The 17,893-nt window shown below is 37.7% G+C and overlaps 2 protein-coding genes across 7 annotated transcripts; one reads left to right on the top strand and one right to left on the bottom strand.

The window, feature by feature from the left end:
- Positions 1-444: 444 nt before the first annotated feature.
- On the bottom strand, positions 445-8,519 carry LOC103971752 (TOM1-like protein 1). 4 transcript variants are annotated; one of them, XM_009385862.3, is made up of 5 exons: positions 8,352-8,519; positions 6,888-6,939; positions 4,533-5,070; positions 3,298-3,540; positions 445-1,108 (listed from the first exon to the last, which is right to left on the bottom strand). In XM_009385862.3, the coding sequence occupies exons 3-5, from the start codon at positions 5,049-5,051 to the stop codon at positions 686-688; spliced, it is 1,185 nt and encodes a 394-aa protein (XP_009384137.2). In that variant the 5' UTR covers positions 5,052-5,070; positions 6,888-6,939; positions 8,352-8,519; the 3' UTR covers positions 445-685. The 4 variants fall into 4 exon arrangements, with proteins under 4 accessions (XP_009384137.2, XP_065030921.1, XP_009384138.2 ...); XM_065174849.1 differs by lacking the exon at positions 6,888-6,939; XM_009385863.3 differs by lacking the exons at positions 6,888-6,939; positions 8,352-8,519 and adding an exon at positions 5,492-5,615.
- Positions 8,520-9,247: 728 nt separating this feature from the next.
- LOC135653191 (inactive poly [ADP-ribose] polymerase RCD1-like) lies at positions 9,248-17,537 on the top strand. Of its 3 annotated transcripts, none has more exons than XM_065174846.1 (9): positions 9,248-9,456; positions 10,472-11,718; positions 11,906-12,147; positions 12,247-12,323; positions 13,309-13,488; positions 13,575-13,670; positions 15,369-15,499; positions 16,158-17,062; positions 17,207-17,537. In XM_065174846.1, exons 2-8 carry the CDS (start codon positions 10,625-10,627, stop codon positions 16,261-16,263), a joined length of 1,926 nt encoding a protein of 641 aa, XP_065030918.1. In that variant the 5' UTR covers positions 9,248-9,456; positions 10,472-10,624; the 3' UTR covers positions 16,264-17,062; positions 17,207-17,537. The 3 variants fall into 3 exon arrangements, with proteins under 3 accessions (XP_065030918.1, XP_065030919.1, XP_065030920.1); XM_065174847.1 differs by having other exon boundaries at positions 17,162-17,537; XM_065174848.1 differs by lacking the exon at positions 9,248-9,456 and adding an exon at positions 9,476-9,724.
- Positions 17,538-17,893: the final 356 nt, after the last annotated feature.

Genomic DNA, 17,893 nt, shown 5'->3' with positions numbered 1-17,893 from the left:
ACTTGGATGATTTGTATGCATTTGAAGTTTTTGTCATATTTGGTTATAATACTCAGATTTTAGTCCCATGTTAGATTTCATGAGTTTGGATTAATAATTTAGACTTATCATAACAAGTTAGTTATCCCATCACGTCCGATCGGATCGTCACAAAACTAAAAGTTTAGTTCAATATTAGTAAACGAATTGAATTAATTTATTAATTATTATCTTGGATCATGACAATTATGTCCATGTCATTGTGCATCATTATGTGACAATTATTAGTAGAAGACCGCTCTAACTTCTTCCAAAATAACCCTAAATCTGAACCCGGATGTGATCGATTCCATAAAAGAATAAACAAGTTAGATCCTCACATTGTAACAATTGGTATACATAATATCATGTAACATGAACACGAATGTAAATATGGATAGTCTTTATTAACCCCAAGATAGATTTAAATCTATTGGTTATTTGCTAGCTTCAAATTGGCCCCAACTGGCATTCACAAGGAATATGTCCTTATTTACATAAAAAAAATGAGAAAGTTTCTCTGTTCAGATTCAGAAACTTTCTTCAATGAAAAAAAAAGGAAATCCAGTTCAAACTGGAGCATGTTTTGCCTCCTAAAATGACAAGTAGAGGAAGAGCATACACCACGATCAGCACCACAATTTGCCTATAAAGAGAAGGGTAACAATTAGAAGGATGTGTGATCATCTTTCTGTTGATGCTTCTTCTTTGGCTTCTGGTTCTCAGATGTGCTACCTTTTTCTGTACCAAAAATCATCTTATCGAGATCATTTAGGATGTCGTCATATGTCTCATATCTATCTGGCTTGGTTCTGGAACCTGCAGGTTTTCTGATGAGAGCATCTTCTCTGCCAGCTCGAGGAGATTCTTCAGGTTCCACAACAACTGGTATCGTATTAGGTGCTGGTTCAGACGGCACTTCAGGAGGCTTCTTCAGCTCTTCGTACTTGGAGAGGACCCTTTGGAGCTCATCATTCACATTTAAGGCCTCAAAGAGTACAGCTTCGTCATCACCTGCTGCCTCGATAATACTCTGGATGGTGTACTGACTTTGTCGGCATTGTTGGAACAGAGTATTTGACAAGTCATCCTGCCCATAGAGAGAATATTAGCGATCGAACAAGTAAACTACATGGCCAATATGCCCTGAAAGCCAAACCGAAATTTATGCAGATGCAGGAACTTGTTCATACATAAGTTCAATTCTCAATGCATCAGAAAGAAACAATGGTCAAATAGACTACAACTGTTTGACACCGATCATGTTTTTCTACATTGAATATAAAGAGAATAATCAACTTTGAATAATCAACTGTTAAATTGATGATCAACAGACAAAAATTAAGCACAAATCCAATGGAAAAGATGATCATAAACCAACTGGAGATGTGCTGTCCTTGATAGACTTGTCAATCAGCATGCTAGTGTGCTTACATTTTAAAAGTAAACATACATGTAAACACATTAACATGGAAGTGTGATAACATTAGAAATTAAGGTGGTTAACATCACAAGAGAGTGTAAGGGGGTGCCTGTTAGGAGCTCAAGACTAAAGGAAAAGTCAAATACAATTGAAGTACTTTCTTAAGAAAAATTTCAGTTAGATGAAGAAAAATGAACTGTTTAGGCAAGTTTAAGCCAGTTACACAAGGCATGAAAACAACAAGAACAAACAAATTTGTGTATACGTGGAGATGATAACCCAATGATTCATGGAGATGGTAACCCAATGTATACATGCATTTTTCTTGTCAAGTCCATGTTTAGGTAGACAGCAAAATTTCTGAATTTTGTGTGAGCCTAATCAAGTCAATCTGTAACGTTGGCCAATAAAATCCATTATTTTTCCAAGCCCAACAAAAAAATAGTTTTTCTCTCAAATTGACTTCCAGATTAGGATGCTCAAGGTGGGCTCCAGGCGGATGGATGCATAGCTGAAGCTAGAATAGTACAAGATGATCCATGTACAAAGGAACAAAGCTAATATGTAAATGCACTCTGAAAATGGAGCAGAAATCAAATGAAAATAACATAAGACTGACAAGATGGATCACTTAAGCACAAGTCCTTTTATGGGTACTTTAAGTTCAAACAGTTTCACTCAAAACAGAGTCTCATGATCTCTGTTATCAAGAAGGTAAATATGAACAGCCACTAAGCACTAGTACACATTCAAATATTGCACATACTTGGGATCGTAAGAGATCAGCATATTAGTTCAACATTGCCTTTCAACCATTTCTATGATCTGGTACAACAAACTAATTCATGGTACATAGCTCCATCTAGACTTTTTTTTTAAATTTCTATTATTTGTAGTAGCACGAGCAAGTATGAGAACACTAGGGTAATCTCAGGTGTGAATCAATAACTTATGAGTTCTGGATAAAAATGCATAGAATAGCTCTATCATCATGAGATACAAGGAAGGTGAGAAGGAAAAAAAGAAACAGAAACACAGTCCAGAAGATTAGCCCTTGCAAGAGACATCCACATACAATTCATTGTTGCAATTACCCTGCTAAATAGCACTTTGCAAGAACATATGAGGGTTTAAGCAACATGCTTTGAAGCGTCCATGGTGTTTGAGCCATTATTGGATGAAAAGGCCTACTATATTGTGGTTAAGATCCTTATCATGCAAACTCAAAGTTCTCAAAAATGGACTACAATATGATAGCACATAGTCCCTTTTTTTGGAAAGGTTGGAAGCAGAGAGACAAGACAGTTACCAACAGTCAGCAGAAATTTAGTAAACTTTAAACAATCATAGAGCTGAGGCAGATAGTGATAAATATCTTGCTTTTACTTCAGATTGTAAGGATATGGATCACATAAATATATACTTGGTCATCATAAATTGAGTTGGCTACATATGTTGCATCAGTTATTCCATTCAATATGTAGTCCTAGTAATGCTATTACCTATTCAAGGACTCAGTAATAATGCATTCTAAAATACAACATGCCAGTAATAAAACCAAGTTGCTAATTCAAACATACAGAAAAATATAAACCCAAATCATTTTTAGACCATTCAGTAGATTGAACCGCACAGATGCTTTGACATGCTTCATAAATTAATAGGTGAGAAACAACAGGTCCAGGACAACATGGCTTTGCCACTTGATAAGGCATACAGAACCAAAAGACAATATGCCATATAGATGAACAAGTGAACAACAATACGTGAAATCAAGATACTATTACATGAACAACCTTCTTTGTTAGACAAAAGGTAAAAAGATATCAATTTTTAAGAGGATCAAAGTACATCACCTGTAAGACTTCTTGATGAGGTGATGATGACAGAACTGTTGACAAAAGTTCGACACTGTTTCGAGCCACATCAAATGCTTCCTTTATCTGCTCAGCAGTAAAATTTCCCATAGGAACATCGGAAGTCTGCGGAGCTACACTATTAGATGCTTCAGTCTCCGAAACTAAATGCGGTGGTGTAAATATTGGAGCTAAGCTTTCATTATCTCGTCCTGGGAAACGAATACCTCTAGATTTTAAGCTCTACAAGGGAAAAAAATCATTAGGAATACGCAGCCACTCGATCTGACGTGTAGACAAAGCCGTATCACTTATAATCATATATCATATCTAGACAAAGCCGTATCAGATCTATTTGCTCATGGTGTGGTGAAGAACTCGAGGAGATATCTAAAAACAATCTAGACACTTGATAGAACAGGAGAACATAAAACTAAATTATTTGAGATAAAAAAGAATAGGATAGCATGCATAGAGATTGTTTCTGCTAGTCTAACTAAAGCATAATAAATTTGGGTATTTTCCATGAAAAACAAGTACTTCTAAGTTCTAACAAGTTGCACAAATGAAAATTTAAACACAGCAAAGGCAGCTTATATTATAATAAAGTTAATGTGTCCAGAGATTGAGTCATGAAACAACCTTTTTCTTTGCAAGTGTAAGGCTGGGTATTTTGACCCCTCCCATATCCAAACATGGACAGGGGCCTTGTGCACTAGACCGCCCTTTTTTCCTCAAAGACAGCTTATATTACAATAAATACTTGGTAAATTATAATTTTATATCATAGTTGCAACACTGCGAAGGTGCCACTTCTTGCTCACAGCGAATGACATCAATGATGAAAATGGAATCTATTATCTTCTGACAATAACTGTGCCGATGACAAGTCATGAATAAAATTTAGAAGCTTGACAGTGGCCCTAAATCAGATTATGGTCCATAAAACCATGATCTGCATTAGACCCTGTATGGGAAATGCACATGGTGCCCTTTAAGAACTACAGTTATAATAAATGAAATGGCACTAGAAAATTCTTCTGCTCTGCAGGCACCAAAAACGACTGCCACACAATAATTTTAGAAAACAGAAGGTAGCCAAATGCCTTTAGAATATTTAGTGGAACCAAGTTTTCATATTTGCCACCAACTGTGGACTCTTTAACTGCTGAAGTATGCAGTGCTTACTATAACACTATTGAAAATGTTTCTGGAAGGAATTAACTATTTAATACCTTGTAGGTTTCCTCGTAGACTGGTAAGTACCCGAGTTCGTCCCCAGACTCTCCCCATGCTTCAATCATAACAAGTGCCTTGTTCCTGTTATTCACAACAGTCTGAGGATTGGCAATCAGCTTCACCATCTCATCAAGGATCCGCTCCGCAGCAACCACAGAGAAAGCCATGTCGCAATTTTTCACACAGGTTTCGAGAAGGACCAAGGCAAGATACTGGACCCTAGGATTATTTAACATGATTCGTTTTTTGATGCCACGGATGAACTCAATACCATTATAATTGTCGCCGTTGACCATGTCGCAGATCATGAGGTTGGCAGACCAATCAGGACCATCTAAGTTCTCTGATGTGGCCTCCTCCACAATCTTCTCTGGTTGGTTCTGACTATGAAAGAGCTCCTTCATCTTAAAGCTCATAGAGCTCATGCGATCTTTCATCTTCCGGCTCACCTCGGCCCTACCGATCTTCAGACGCTCACCAAAGGCACTGACTTTATCCATCAGATTGTCGCTCATTTTTGCACTCCAATCTCAACTGCAAAGCAGAAACCAAAATCTATAATTTTAACAAAAAGTTAAATAAAACAACTCAAGGTTTGCATTCTTGAAACTCAAGAAGTTACAGGAGTGACCAAATACTGGGATTTTGATGGGCGTATCAATTAAAAGCGCTTATTGAATAGTTGAGAAAAAAAAGCTTCCCACCTTGCTTAGGGCAAAAAACGTCTTGTAAGGGCAAGATTGAAGTCATTAGAAAATTTTAAGATACAAAGTTACGAACATGTATTGTGCAACAACTCATAAAGGAACGGAGGGACAAGAACAAAAGGCAGGCTGACAAATTTGACAGGTGCTGCCATTATTATACAGTGTGTTCCCTATTTCGAAGGGCATTGCAACAACATAATTAGAACTTCATGAGAAACAAACGCCCTGACATAGCTTAAACAACTAACCCTAGCCAAAGATGGAAATGGAAACAGGATCTAGGGTTTGGAGGAAGGCATTGTGTAATGATTGATATCATGGTTTTCGCCTTTTAGCCCATTCCACCACTCTGACGACCCACTAATCTACAAATGGAAATAACTTCCTCATGAGCCAATCTTATGCATCACATTAGCCACTTGACCATATGTCGATTTTCAGTTAGAATTTTCAGTAATTTACTAAAACTATAAATTCAGATAAATCTTCAAATATCATTAATCATTTATAAAACATCAAACCTATGACAACCCATAATTGACTTGAACTATGGTTTCACTAGAACCCAATTGAACCAACAACACATCAATCACCTAAAATTGGTCTCAAATCACCGTAAAGCAGTCTAAATGGACTTTAGTGTGTCCAATTTACCTAAACCAACTTTTGAAGCACACATAACTAATTTGAAATCACCTCTCGAATCACTAAACGATCAAAATTGAATAGATTCGATCAACTGTACGCCACAAATGGGCCTTGAGCCGACCAACCCATGGCCTACATACGTTGGGCCCATATGGCCCACAATATAGCCCAAAATTGGGGGTCGATCATGTGCTCCGTTCTAGCTTACTAGACTAGATCGAGGTGGATCGGGCCATTGAAGCCCTCGATGTCTCGTGCAACGCATGTGCGGTGGTTGTGCTCGCACGACATAGGAGGGCGACGCGTTAGGCCGTGGGGACAAGCTACATGTGGGCCACTCGATATGGGATGGACCAAGTTGGGCTATCTAGGCTGAAGGTTGGAACTGGACAGTCAAACTAGGCTATTGGGTCAGGTCAAATCGCATCAGAGGCTCCAACCATGTCAAACTAGCACGTCGGGTCTGTTCAAGCGCTTGTAACTGATGGTCTTAATTGGGCCAGACCCAATTCGGACCCATTTTGCCCAATTCCAATCTAAATTTTAATTTTTCAAATAATATTATTAAATAGTTAAATCAATCAACTTAATTTAATACAAGACGTAAAAGTGATCAAACAATAAACATCGTAAAAAATCATTAAATAGCTCAAAAGACAAGCTAAATTAAAAAGAATCAACATGCTACTAAATTAATAAATCAACCTTAAAATAATTAAATTTAAGATAAAATGGCATGAATTTCATGAAATTCCTTAATTAATCTTTACTAATCATGATTAAAGGCTTAAACCAATTAAAATAACAATGAAATTTATGCATCATGACCTTAAAAAATAATAAATTTAACACTCAAATTTCATTAATTAAAATTTGAATTTAAACTAATTGAATAAATGTTGTCAAAAAACATAAAGATTAAACACTTTTAATTTCTAAAATTTATAGAACATATAAATCAGAATCTTTAATTAAAAAAAAAGGTAAACAACCTACCTCTCACTTTAGCAAGACGATCTTCTCTTTGTTCCTTCACGCTGCGAACCGACTGATGAGAAACAAGGATAGTGGTTGTCTTTAAATAGGGAGAAGAGCGAGGGCTCAAAAGAAAGTAATAAAAATATTTTCAATTTAATTAATTAATTTTATTCCTAATCTGTTTACATAATCATTAAAACAAAATTCCATCATTGATTATTCTATTTTTAGTTAAATTGCTCAATTAAGGAAATATATAAACTATATAAAGCAAAAATCTAACAAAGAAATTTTTATTTTAACAAAAGAAAGAAAATATTTCAGCAATTATATTTCTCTCCAAAATCTAGGTTGTTTTCTCTGTGTGACATCATCAATTTATAAATATAAAAATTATAATCATATTATTATTATATAAAAAATTAATATCAATTTTTAAAAGTAAATAATAATAAATTAAATTTAAGATACATACCTCTTGATTTTATTTAGAATACTTTCATGCCACATGCAGCTAGGTTTGATTGATGGTCTAGCTTGAATAAAACCCAATACCAACCTAATTCCAATATGATTTCAATTCTATTTTAAAATAATATTATTAAATAATTAAAACTAATAAGCTTAATTTAATATAAGACACGAAAGTGATTGAACAATAAACATCATAAAATTTATTAAATAGTTCAATCAACATGCTAGATGAAATGAATCGACATGCTACTAAATGAATAAATCAACCTTACAATAATTTGATTTAAGATAATATGATGAATTTTATAATTTTTATTAATCTTACTAATCATGATTCGAAACTTTAATTAAAATAACATTAAAATTAATCCATCATGATATTAAAATTAATTAATTAATTTAAATATGCAAATTTTTTAATTTAAATTTCCAATCTAAACTAATTGAATAAACATTGTCATGCAACATGAAAATTTAAAACTTTTAATCCTTAAAATTCACAGAAAATATAAATCGTAATCTTGAATTTAAAGAAAGAAAGAGTAACTATCCGATATTCTTGTCGTTACCTCCCACTGTCAGTCAACAGGTGAAAAACAAGTAGAGTCGTTGTGAGCAAAAGGAGGAATCTCCAAAAGAAGGTAAATAAAAAAATAATTTCAGATTAATTAACTAGATTAATTCCTAATCTATTTACACAATCATGGAAATTTAAAATTAATCATCAATTAATCTCTCCCTAATTATATTAGATTGCTCAATCAGAGAAATAGCTAAACTATATAAAACAGAATTCTAACATGGAAATTCAAGGAAGAAAATACACGGATATTACGGGTTTCGAGCCAGCAAAATCGTACACAACGCAGGAGAGATCGATCAACATGAAATACCTAAAGAATCCGGTCTTTACCATCAGTAAATCAAATATCGGACTGAGCGATCACAATGATCGCGGCTTCAAATCGAATGACCAAACAGATGAGACGGGGGAGGGGTCACAATTACCTCGAAATCTAGCGGCAATGTGGATTGAGGGGTAACGGACGAGGAGCACCTAGGAAAAAGGAGGGTGGGTCGTCGCCGTCGCCCCTTTCTTCCGACGCTTCCTTCCCGCCGCCTCCGAGTTGGAAGTCCTCGCTGCTGCTCTTCTATTTTACTCTGTTTCGTCGATTCCTTCGTTTCGTTCTGTCTTGTGTTCCCTTCAAATTCCCGATTGCCTTTAAGATCAATATTCTTCAACCCTCTTCCTACGGGTGCTGGGAGTGGGTAGAAAGTGCGGGGCCATAGGGGACCCACTATAGCGTCGGAAATGCCGGAGTACGGGTGGACGAATAAGGTAGGTTTATTTGTTTGTTCGTGTCAGGAACCGTCGACGTGACTACTGGTGTTTGTGGCAGCAGGAGATCTCGACCGTTGGATCAGCCGCGGCTTGCGGTCATCAGCCGTCCGATGGGCCGCATGGGCCGTCCCGTTGATGGAGTCGGTTGTAAACGGCTCCCGAAGAACAGACGAAGGTGAATGATGGAGACACGTGTCGGTGTTAGCATTCCAAGTAAATGGTTACGGATATGTATTACATGCCATGTCTGTCACACTTACAAAAGTAGACAAGTCTATCGTATTAAAAGTGGAATTGGAATTGGATCACGTATGCGCCGTCAGAACGTGGCCCCACCACCTAAACCATTTACGCCTCCCCTGCTTCCTATGCGTGAACACTACCCCAACACGTGTTCGTCACTGGAGCGTCACACAAGTCGGTCCACGCTTATTTACCCGGGACCCAATCCCTGCATCGTTCAAAATATCGATCAATCAACGGTCAAAGTTTGATCAAGTAGATTTTACCTTTTAAAGCCATCGCTGACCCGTCGGATCGATGTACCTAGGTGGGGTCGCGTGGTTTCCTCTTGGCGCAAGAAAGCGTGGGAGGACCGTCGCTGGTCCTACGGTTTGTGTACTTCTCCCTCGCTCTACTCCACATTCTTCCGGATCGAGAGAGAACGGAAACCGCCTTCCCGAATCCCGACCACAGAGATCGGATGAGAGAGAGGGCGAGAGGCCTTCTTCCTGAGATGTATCACCTGAGCCTCTACCTTTACTTGTTGAGGTATCGATCCTTGTCTCCCCCTCTCGATCTCCTCTCTTCTCCCGTGCCTGAGGTTTAATTTTGTATGTTATGGGATTTAACTTTGTTTCCCGGATGGGTTATCGAATCCGATCGATGTTCTTTTCGGCTTAATTCATGGTGTTTTCTATAGTTCTGGAGATGGATGGGTTCGTTCGGGGTCCTCTTTTGCGTTTAATTGGTTATCGATTAGGGTTATGGTTCGTCGATTCGCCAAGAAGAGTTATGATCTTGCTGGACTTCTTCCGGAGTTAAGTGATCTAGCGACGTTTCATGGTGGATGACGTGTGGTCATGGTGCATGTTGACCAAGAGAGTCAATTGTCTTGTGAACTTGACTTGCATGATCCTTGATTGCCTGTTTGCAATTTTGAGGTCTCCTGAATTTTTGTGGCCATGATGCATGTTGACCAAGAGAATCAATTGTCTTGTGAATTTGATATGCATGATCCTTGATTGCCTGCTTGCAATTCTGAGGTCATATGTCGGAGTTTTTGTCTCTGTTGTTTTCTTGTTGGTTGCTGTGTTCGAATTTGTTCTACATCTTGTACCTGTGATGTTTGCTGTCCGTTTATGCAAACAAAAGAAAAAAAATCAATGATGCGGTATCATGTTATCAGGATGTGACATCCTGATCAAAAAATGAATTACAAGTATAGTCATAGGTCTAATCTTCTTCCATATCGAGTTGCAATGTCAAGAAATCACAATGCCAAGTTGCTTGTTCTCCACTAACATGTTAACTTGAGGCCTTCTTGTTCCACTGTTTATAGTAGGTCATAGACTGTTCCTTTTGTACTTTCTTTTTTTGTCATTTTGTGCTCTTATGTGAACTAAATGCTTCTCCTCTGCCATCACCAATTATATTAAGGCCTTTTACTTTCATGTATAAATGAAAGTCATCATATTTTTTCTCTTCTTGATTTGTTTGGTCTAATCTGGTTGTTGTAGCTTTAATGTCTTTTTTGAACTTAAGAGACTTTTGGATACTGTTGCAGGGTAAACATATTCACTGACTTCCCTATCATAAGTTTTTCTGGCTATACACCAATGCAAAGTCGTACATTATTGTAAATTAGTAGGCAGCCTTTGTGAAGAGAAATACATCAGAATGAATTAGTTGGTGGTTTACAGTTATTTTTGTGAGTAAAATGGAACAGAAGAATGTAAAGGTGTTGGATAAAGGCGAAAAGTGTGATCTCAAAAGGAAGAGAGATTCTGCTGTATATGTGACAAATGATAGCCATGGTCTGGTAGCACATCCACATACTGCAGTCCAATCTTCTTTAAAGGTCTACACAGGAATGAGCTGTAAAACTGGCCTAATCTGCTATCCAGGGAACCATATTGTCAAGAATTATCGCAACTTCATAAAAAGTGGGTTGCCACACCGTGTGCTGTTTTATGAGAATGATCAATGGGAAGATTTTCCGGAAAATATTGTCCATTTGGTTCAGGATGATTTTCGGTCAAAGAAAGGAATTACTGTAGCAGGTTATCAGAATCAACATTTTTTGTTGGACTTCATTCACATGGTTTGTGTGATTTTGCAAACAGGTTTGGTTAAGCCAGTAGCTTGGATTGATGACCATGGCAAATCCTTCTTTCCAGAATTACACTCCCACCAGTATGCATTAAATAGATGCTATCATTCCAACAAAGAAATACGGGCTTACATGAGTCCTGAACCAAATGGTACACATGAAGTCACTGCACAATTTAAGATTTCCAATAGTGCAGCTAAAAGTTCAAGTTCTGGAGCTGACAATGGGTTTATACCTAATCTCAAGAGGGTTAAGAGTGAAGAAAATTCTACCAGTGACCAAAATACTTATGCTGAAGTCAACGAAGTAGTTGGAGAAAATGACCCAGGTTCTGTTTTTCCTCTAAATATTCCTGCCTTCGGAGCTTGTCAAGCACCTGCTGGTGGTCACCATGTTAATAGAGCTGTGCAGAATATGTTACTTCAAGGTCTGGGCAAGTTCATTGATCCAAAAAATATAGTTGGAATCCATAGGACTCCTTTGAGAAATTATGTAGGACTAGTTCGGTATAACATTTTCCAAGAGTGGGTTGAAACCACTAAAAAGGCACGTGGCAATGCAAATGTCCGCTATGCATGGCTTGCTTCAACCAAGGATGCTGTGGAAGAGATGATGATGCATGGGGTTCTGAAACCACCTTTTCATGAACGTCTTTATGGCAATGGCATTCATCTCACACCCACAAATTGCTCCAATATCTGGTGAGGTTTCATTTTGATATTACATTTGTCATGTTTGTGCACCTTCAGGAAGACCTTAATTTTTCTTTCATAAAGGCTGCCAACAATTTCTCATCTGGATCTCCAGGTGCACCTGTTATTTACTTCTCTTAGATTTTTTATAATGAATTGTGTAGAACAATAATTCACTTGCATATGCTGTCTACAGTGCTAGGTATTGTGATGTCGATGAAAATGGTATCATATACCTGATGTTGTGCCGCATTATAATGGGAAATGTGGAACTCATTCACTCTGGATCAAATCAGTGTCAGCCTAGTAATGAAAACTTTGACACTGGTGTAGATGATCTTCATAAGCCAAAGCATTATATTATTTGGGATGTGAATTTGTATACCTATATCTATGCAGAATTCACAGTGACTTTTCAAGCAACCTCCAAAGTTGAAGGTAATGCATTTGATGTATTACTTAGAGAATTTCTGTGGATTATTTTTTTACAATTATGGATGGAATTTCTGAAATACTTGCATACTAATGTGACTGCAGAATGTTTGCTTGGGAAAGAAAGTACATGCAATGTATCTGCCCTCACAAATTCTAATTCACCTCACAGCTTATTGCAGGTGTGTCTTACAATTTGCAGATTCCTACCCCAACATATTTCATTGGAATGCTGCACCAGGAATAAGGCTTGAGTTGTGAAAAGTCAGTTGTTCCATGAATAGTTTCTTTATTTGATCACATAACATACTTAGAATGCTTACAGTATCTGTATTGGTTACATGTTCAATGTAAAGGGTACATTTGAATGCATGTTCGATATTTCATTGAAATATATGTTTTCTAATAATTATAAAACTATCAGATATTTTTATGATACATAATTTGATATCTAATAGATACTACTTAGGAGAATTTGTTTTCTATAATTTTTACTGTAGAAATGAATATAAGATCAGATAGATTATCTATGTGTGATTTTTGTTAAGCATCAAATTATGATTCATGAGTTTAAAAAAAACCATATTATTAAGCTTTTGCTATCGTCTCTCTATCTGTCACTACTATTTTCTGAATAGTAGGTTAGGAATTTTGATCGTTTGCTTGTTTTGTATCATGAGATATAAATACTGTTTGAAAACTGTAGAAAAATGTCAGCTGTTGTTACATATATTATTGTGTCAAATATTTTGATCACCTTATCCATGCCATGATGAATTTTAGTTTTCAAGATTTAGTAATATTCATATTCATGCTTCAAAAGTATTTACATTTATCTGTAAGGTGGGCTTTATGGTTGGATTGCGAAAGAGATTTAGTATGTCTCTCAATATATACTTCTGTTCTGATCCTGTGTTCTGTACAACAATATTAGCTAGTGCAACCATCTTTTCTCTGCATCTAAATGATCTTTTTTTCCACTGCATCCGAGTTTGAATAACCAGAAAGTCTAGTTAATTATTTATAAATTCCATTTTGAGTGATATATTGCATTTTAGCTAGTGCAGCTATCTTTTCTCCGCATCTAATTGATCTTTTTTTATTTCCGTTTGCTTTCAGTATTATGTCTGCCTGTTACTATAATTGTTATTTTCTTTTGTACTGTAGGATAAGACTTTTCAGCCAAATCTGGGCTGCACAAATCAATCTCAGGTTCCAGTGTCTAGAACAGCACCAAGAATTCCAACCTCACCATGGATGCCCTTCTCAATGTTATTTGCAGCAATCTCAACTAAGGTGTCTACTGAAGACATGGACTTGGTTCACACTCATTATAATGACTTCAAGGTCTAAACGCCCTCCTGAAAAGTGTTGTTTTCTGCTTGACCTAGTCTAGGTTCCTGAATAATAATTTCTTTTTCTTTTTTTACCAGAAGAGAAAAATAAACCGAATTGACCTGATTAAAAAGTTAAGGCAGATCATTGGGGACAAATTGTTGGTTTCTACAATAATGAGGCTGCAACACAAGGTCAGATTTCTTTTATATTTAACAAATGCTGCAAATGCTAACAGATCGCTGTGTCAGATTTGATTTTTTTAGTTTACGGCACTCTGTAAATAGAGTAGGTTATGTAAATCATTGAACCACTTTAAATTCCAAGTTTCCGTTTGCTGTTTTTGTTTTATTTAATATTAACCTTTTCATAACCATCTAGTCCTAGTTCTTGATGATGAACACAAGTCTTTGGATTCCTCATAGTGCTTTCTGTAATCATAATTACTAGGACTATCTCTCGCGTCTTTGCTTTTCCTTTGTATGTTTATGCATATGGCACCTTATTCTTTATGGTAACCATTAGTTCTTTTGTAGAGGGGCATTAACGAGTGAAGCCAATGTCTCAGTGGAACAAACTTTATGTGATGTCGAGTCTTGCCGTACGAATACCCTCACTTGGCAGCCATGCCTTCATTGTGAATTGATGATTGAACTCAAGTTTTTGGCTTAATTTAATTCCTTTTAACTCAAGGTTTTGAAAAATTATAATTATCGGTTTCCTAACTTGTAGATGTCCATAATTTGGGAGGTCATATGAGCTCGTCTTGTCACGGACTTAGTTGATTTTGCTTAGGTAGTGTGGTACCCATGTGTGTCCGTTTGTAAAGGGTCAACCTCTCCAAAACCTCTTATGATCCCTTAAGCACCTGCAAAAGAGAAGATGGATCAGAGAAAGCATTTAATTCAGGATCCCATAAGCATTCATTTCAACAAATACTTGATAAGTAATACAAATTATAAACATAAACTTTACAAGTTCTAAATGGTCTTGTGACAAAAGGGTCCAAAATGGTTCGCCATGATAAAAAATCCTCACAAGTATCCACATGATATTACTGAGGAATAAGATAGCGAACCAGCTCTAAACACTATTCCAAAAGCTCATCTAATCATATGTCACTCGGGTAGCTCCTGAATGTTGTGCTAACTGACATTTCATACTACTTTACGAAATTAGAAAACTCTCAAAATGATCGTTTGGATGGTCTGTTTCTAGACAGTTTTGTTTTTGTGCGATGATTACACACAACCTGCTTTTAGAGGATTGAAACAACTGCAAAAGTTAACCAAAATGAGACTATCAAGTCTACTATCAGCCCTCAATATGTTGTGCAAAGCATGAATAAAATCGAGAGATACGGACATATGCAAACATTATTTCAAACATCTTGTTTACATATTTGTCTATGATAGTCTATAGTTTCGGGTTGTATCGGCCAAGCTCCATTATACATATTATAATTTTCTATAGAATTGTACATACATGTCTTGTTCTTTCACTGTGTCATTTAATAAGCTGTATAGCACAATGAGCAAATCACAGCTTACTTTCCTTCCACTATACTGTTTGATCTTTTATTGTAAGAAAACACAAGCTCGTGTTATTTCAAGTTCTTCTATTTTCTTGTGTTTATATATACAGAGGACATATAGTTCCAAAAAATAGTAAAACAGCAGCTGTCTGTCGATCTCTCTCCAACAACAGTTGCACGCATCGAGTATCTACACTTTCTATATGCTCCCTTATCATAATTTTTGCATCTCACAGTCATACAAAAGTTGTTCAACGTCATTTTACTTATTTCTGTTTGTTTGTAGTTATGAAAGCTAATGAAAGAGCGAGCATGGAACATGTCGTAATGGTCCTTGCGCTTTGCTCTTATTTTGCAGTTACCACCCATGGCTAGACATGAGCCACCAGAACCCTCGGAAGCTTGCGAAACAACTCTTGACACGGTGGAAACATCTCTTTGGGATTGGGGGACTGTCTTTTGCTTTCTCTTGCCGAAGTCATGCCTGAAGTAAGTTTGGTGGTTTTTGTGCTTTAATAATTGGAGCCTGATCCATGTAGAAAACCAGCAACTTCTGCGTGATCATCATGTCTTTTGTTTCTTTTACACCATATGATTTGCCCTTTGCCCATTGCCCAGTTTTGCTAGTGCAATTGTAAAGTTGGGAGTCTTTTGTGGCCTATTAAAATATGATTGTTACTTGAAAGCTCAGCTAGGGAGGGTTCTTCAGAAGTTGTATTTATTTTCCCAGTGATCGAAATTTTAAAAAATGGATTTTTATTTTTATTTTTATTATGATGACATTAATCAAACTTCTTTGGGGCCAACTCAATTAATCCTCTAGTAAAGAAATTGGGAAGCGATGAGCCAGTAAAATGACCAATAAAGTAAATGGGCTGCATCAGGTTGGCCCATGTTTTTTTCAGTGTAATCAATCAACCGCGTATGATGATTTATTATTGACATTGTTTCTTATGCACATTTATGCATGCATGATATTTGTTCCTATCTGAAATTATTTTCACATGGACCATTATGATGATAATGACAGAAATGCTTCTCTTCAAATCCCACAGCTTAGCCAGATGAACTTGTTCCAAATACTATCTACACTTCTATTGTCTATTACTACTACTTTGACCTGTGGTTCATACTTCTGTGAGCGCAGAGCCGCCGTATGGTCACATCAGGATCAATTTCCTCGCAGTTGCAAACCAACAAACGACTCTCATCTGCGTGAATCAATTCCCTCTACCGGTAGCTGTCGTACTTAATTCAAGATTAGCCTGTAGAGGAGGAAAGAAGGTAGTGTACGTGCATGTATTCGTGCGACAGGCCCTTGAAAGCCGGGCGGACGAGGACACAGGGGAGGGCGTGGTCGGGTCGCTATCGCAGGATCAGAAGCCCGAGCTACCTGTCATCCCCTGCTCGCCGATGTGATGGCACGACTGCCCGCCCACGCCTGCCTGCCCCCTGCATCTGCCAATCATAAAGCAATCGAGTGCCTTATCATTTACTTTGCCCCCACAAAACACACACACACACACTCTCTCTCTCTCTCTCTCTTCTCTTCTCTCATCTTTCTTGGTTACTACCCTTCTCTCTCTTCCTCGCTTCTCGTGATACGCATAAAAGCTCACATCGAAGTGTCATCTTTGCAGGTAGGAGTTACTTATTGGTGCAGGTGCAGGTGCGACGCACTGATTAGGGGTGACAGATCTGAAACAGAGAGCATGCATCTTTTCTTGTTATCGGTTTGTGGTGCTGCTGCAGAGAGGACGTTGTGCAAGATGACACCGTCTTGAGCTTCCCCTTAATTCTCGCATGGCGAGACTCGTACGAACGAGGATGCAGCGCTGCTACCGCCTCTTGGAACCAATTATCGCGCGCGCAAGAGAGAGAGAGAGAGAGAGAGAGAGAGAGAGGACGATGTCCAAGAAGGCACCGTTTTGAGCTTCACCTTATTACTCTCACAGGAAGTGGGACTGAGGGAGGCAGAGAATCAGCATTTTACTGGCGCCTTCTGCAACCAATCGATCAGAATCTACTACATGTGCGTACGAGACACCGCAGGTAACCTTCAAATTCTCATCCAATTCATGCATTTAACACAAGCGATTTAGATTCTGTGACCTGCTGCTTGTCAACAACCGCTGCTTTCTTCCATCACAGCCGAAGATTAATTTCCTTTCTCTTCTGGCTGTCAACTCCCACTAGATCTATCGCTATCTTCCATCACAGCAGAAGGCTTCCTTTCTCCAATCATCATGGGAGATATTGGTGTGGCTGAAGTAGGAAGGGTTGATCGACAAGGCCGAGCTAATCAAGAAAGCATGCCTGTCACCTCACTCTCTTCCAAAAGTGTCACTATTTGCAAGAGAAATATACTCGTAAAATAAACCCTGTCTCCCAATATATGCCAGTCTTGTACCTATCTGCTTCCAAGACATTACAGGAGAGGGAGAGACAGAGAGAGAGAGAGAGAGAGAGAGAGAGACAAACAAACACAAGACATTACAAATCAGTGGGTACGCATTCTTTTTTCTCTCTCCTTCCTCTTTTTGATGCCTTTTATCATTTTGACTAATAAAAGAACATGCTTGAATGGGCCCCATTAAGAGTAGTGATAAGTATCTTGGAGTGAGAAGAACAAGGAAAAGGTCCAAAAGGTCACGTAGACGTGTGTATGAGGCTCAGCTAAACTTGTAAAGCCGTAGAAGGCTGAGGCTATATACGAGAGAGAGAGAGAGAGAGAGAGACGCATGCAAGGCGTAGACATCCGATCTGATACGCTCCTGCAGCGGACAGGATCTGACGGCGTCGTCTCGTTCCGCGACATGCAGGTTTGTCAGCATGCAGTAGATTATGGATGAAATAAGATGTAGCGTAAGACTCCAATTAGAT

This window comes from Musa acuminata, chromosome BXJ3-11, assembly GCF_036884655.1.
Source record: "Musa acuminata AAA Group cultivar baxijiao chromosome BXJ3-11, Cavendish_Baxijiao_AAA, whole genome shotgun sequence".
NCBI classification, from domain to species: domain Eukaryota; kingdom Viridiplantae; phylum Streptophyta; class Magnoliopsida; order Zingiberales; family Musaceae; genus Musa; species Musa acuminata.
Note: the sequence above shows the minus strand (reverse complement) of the source record. Positions and strands in the feature narration are given on the sequence as shown.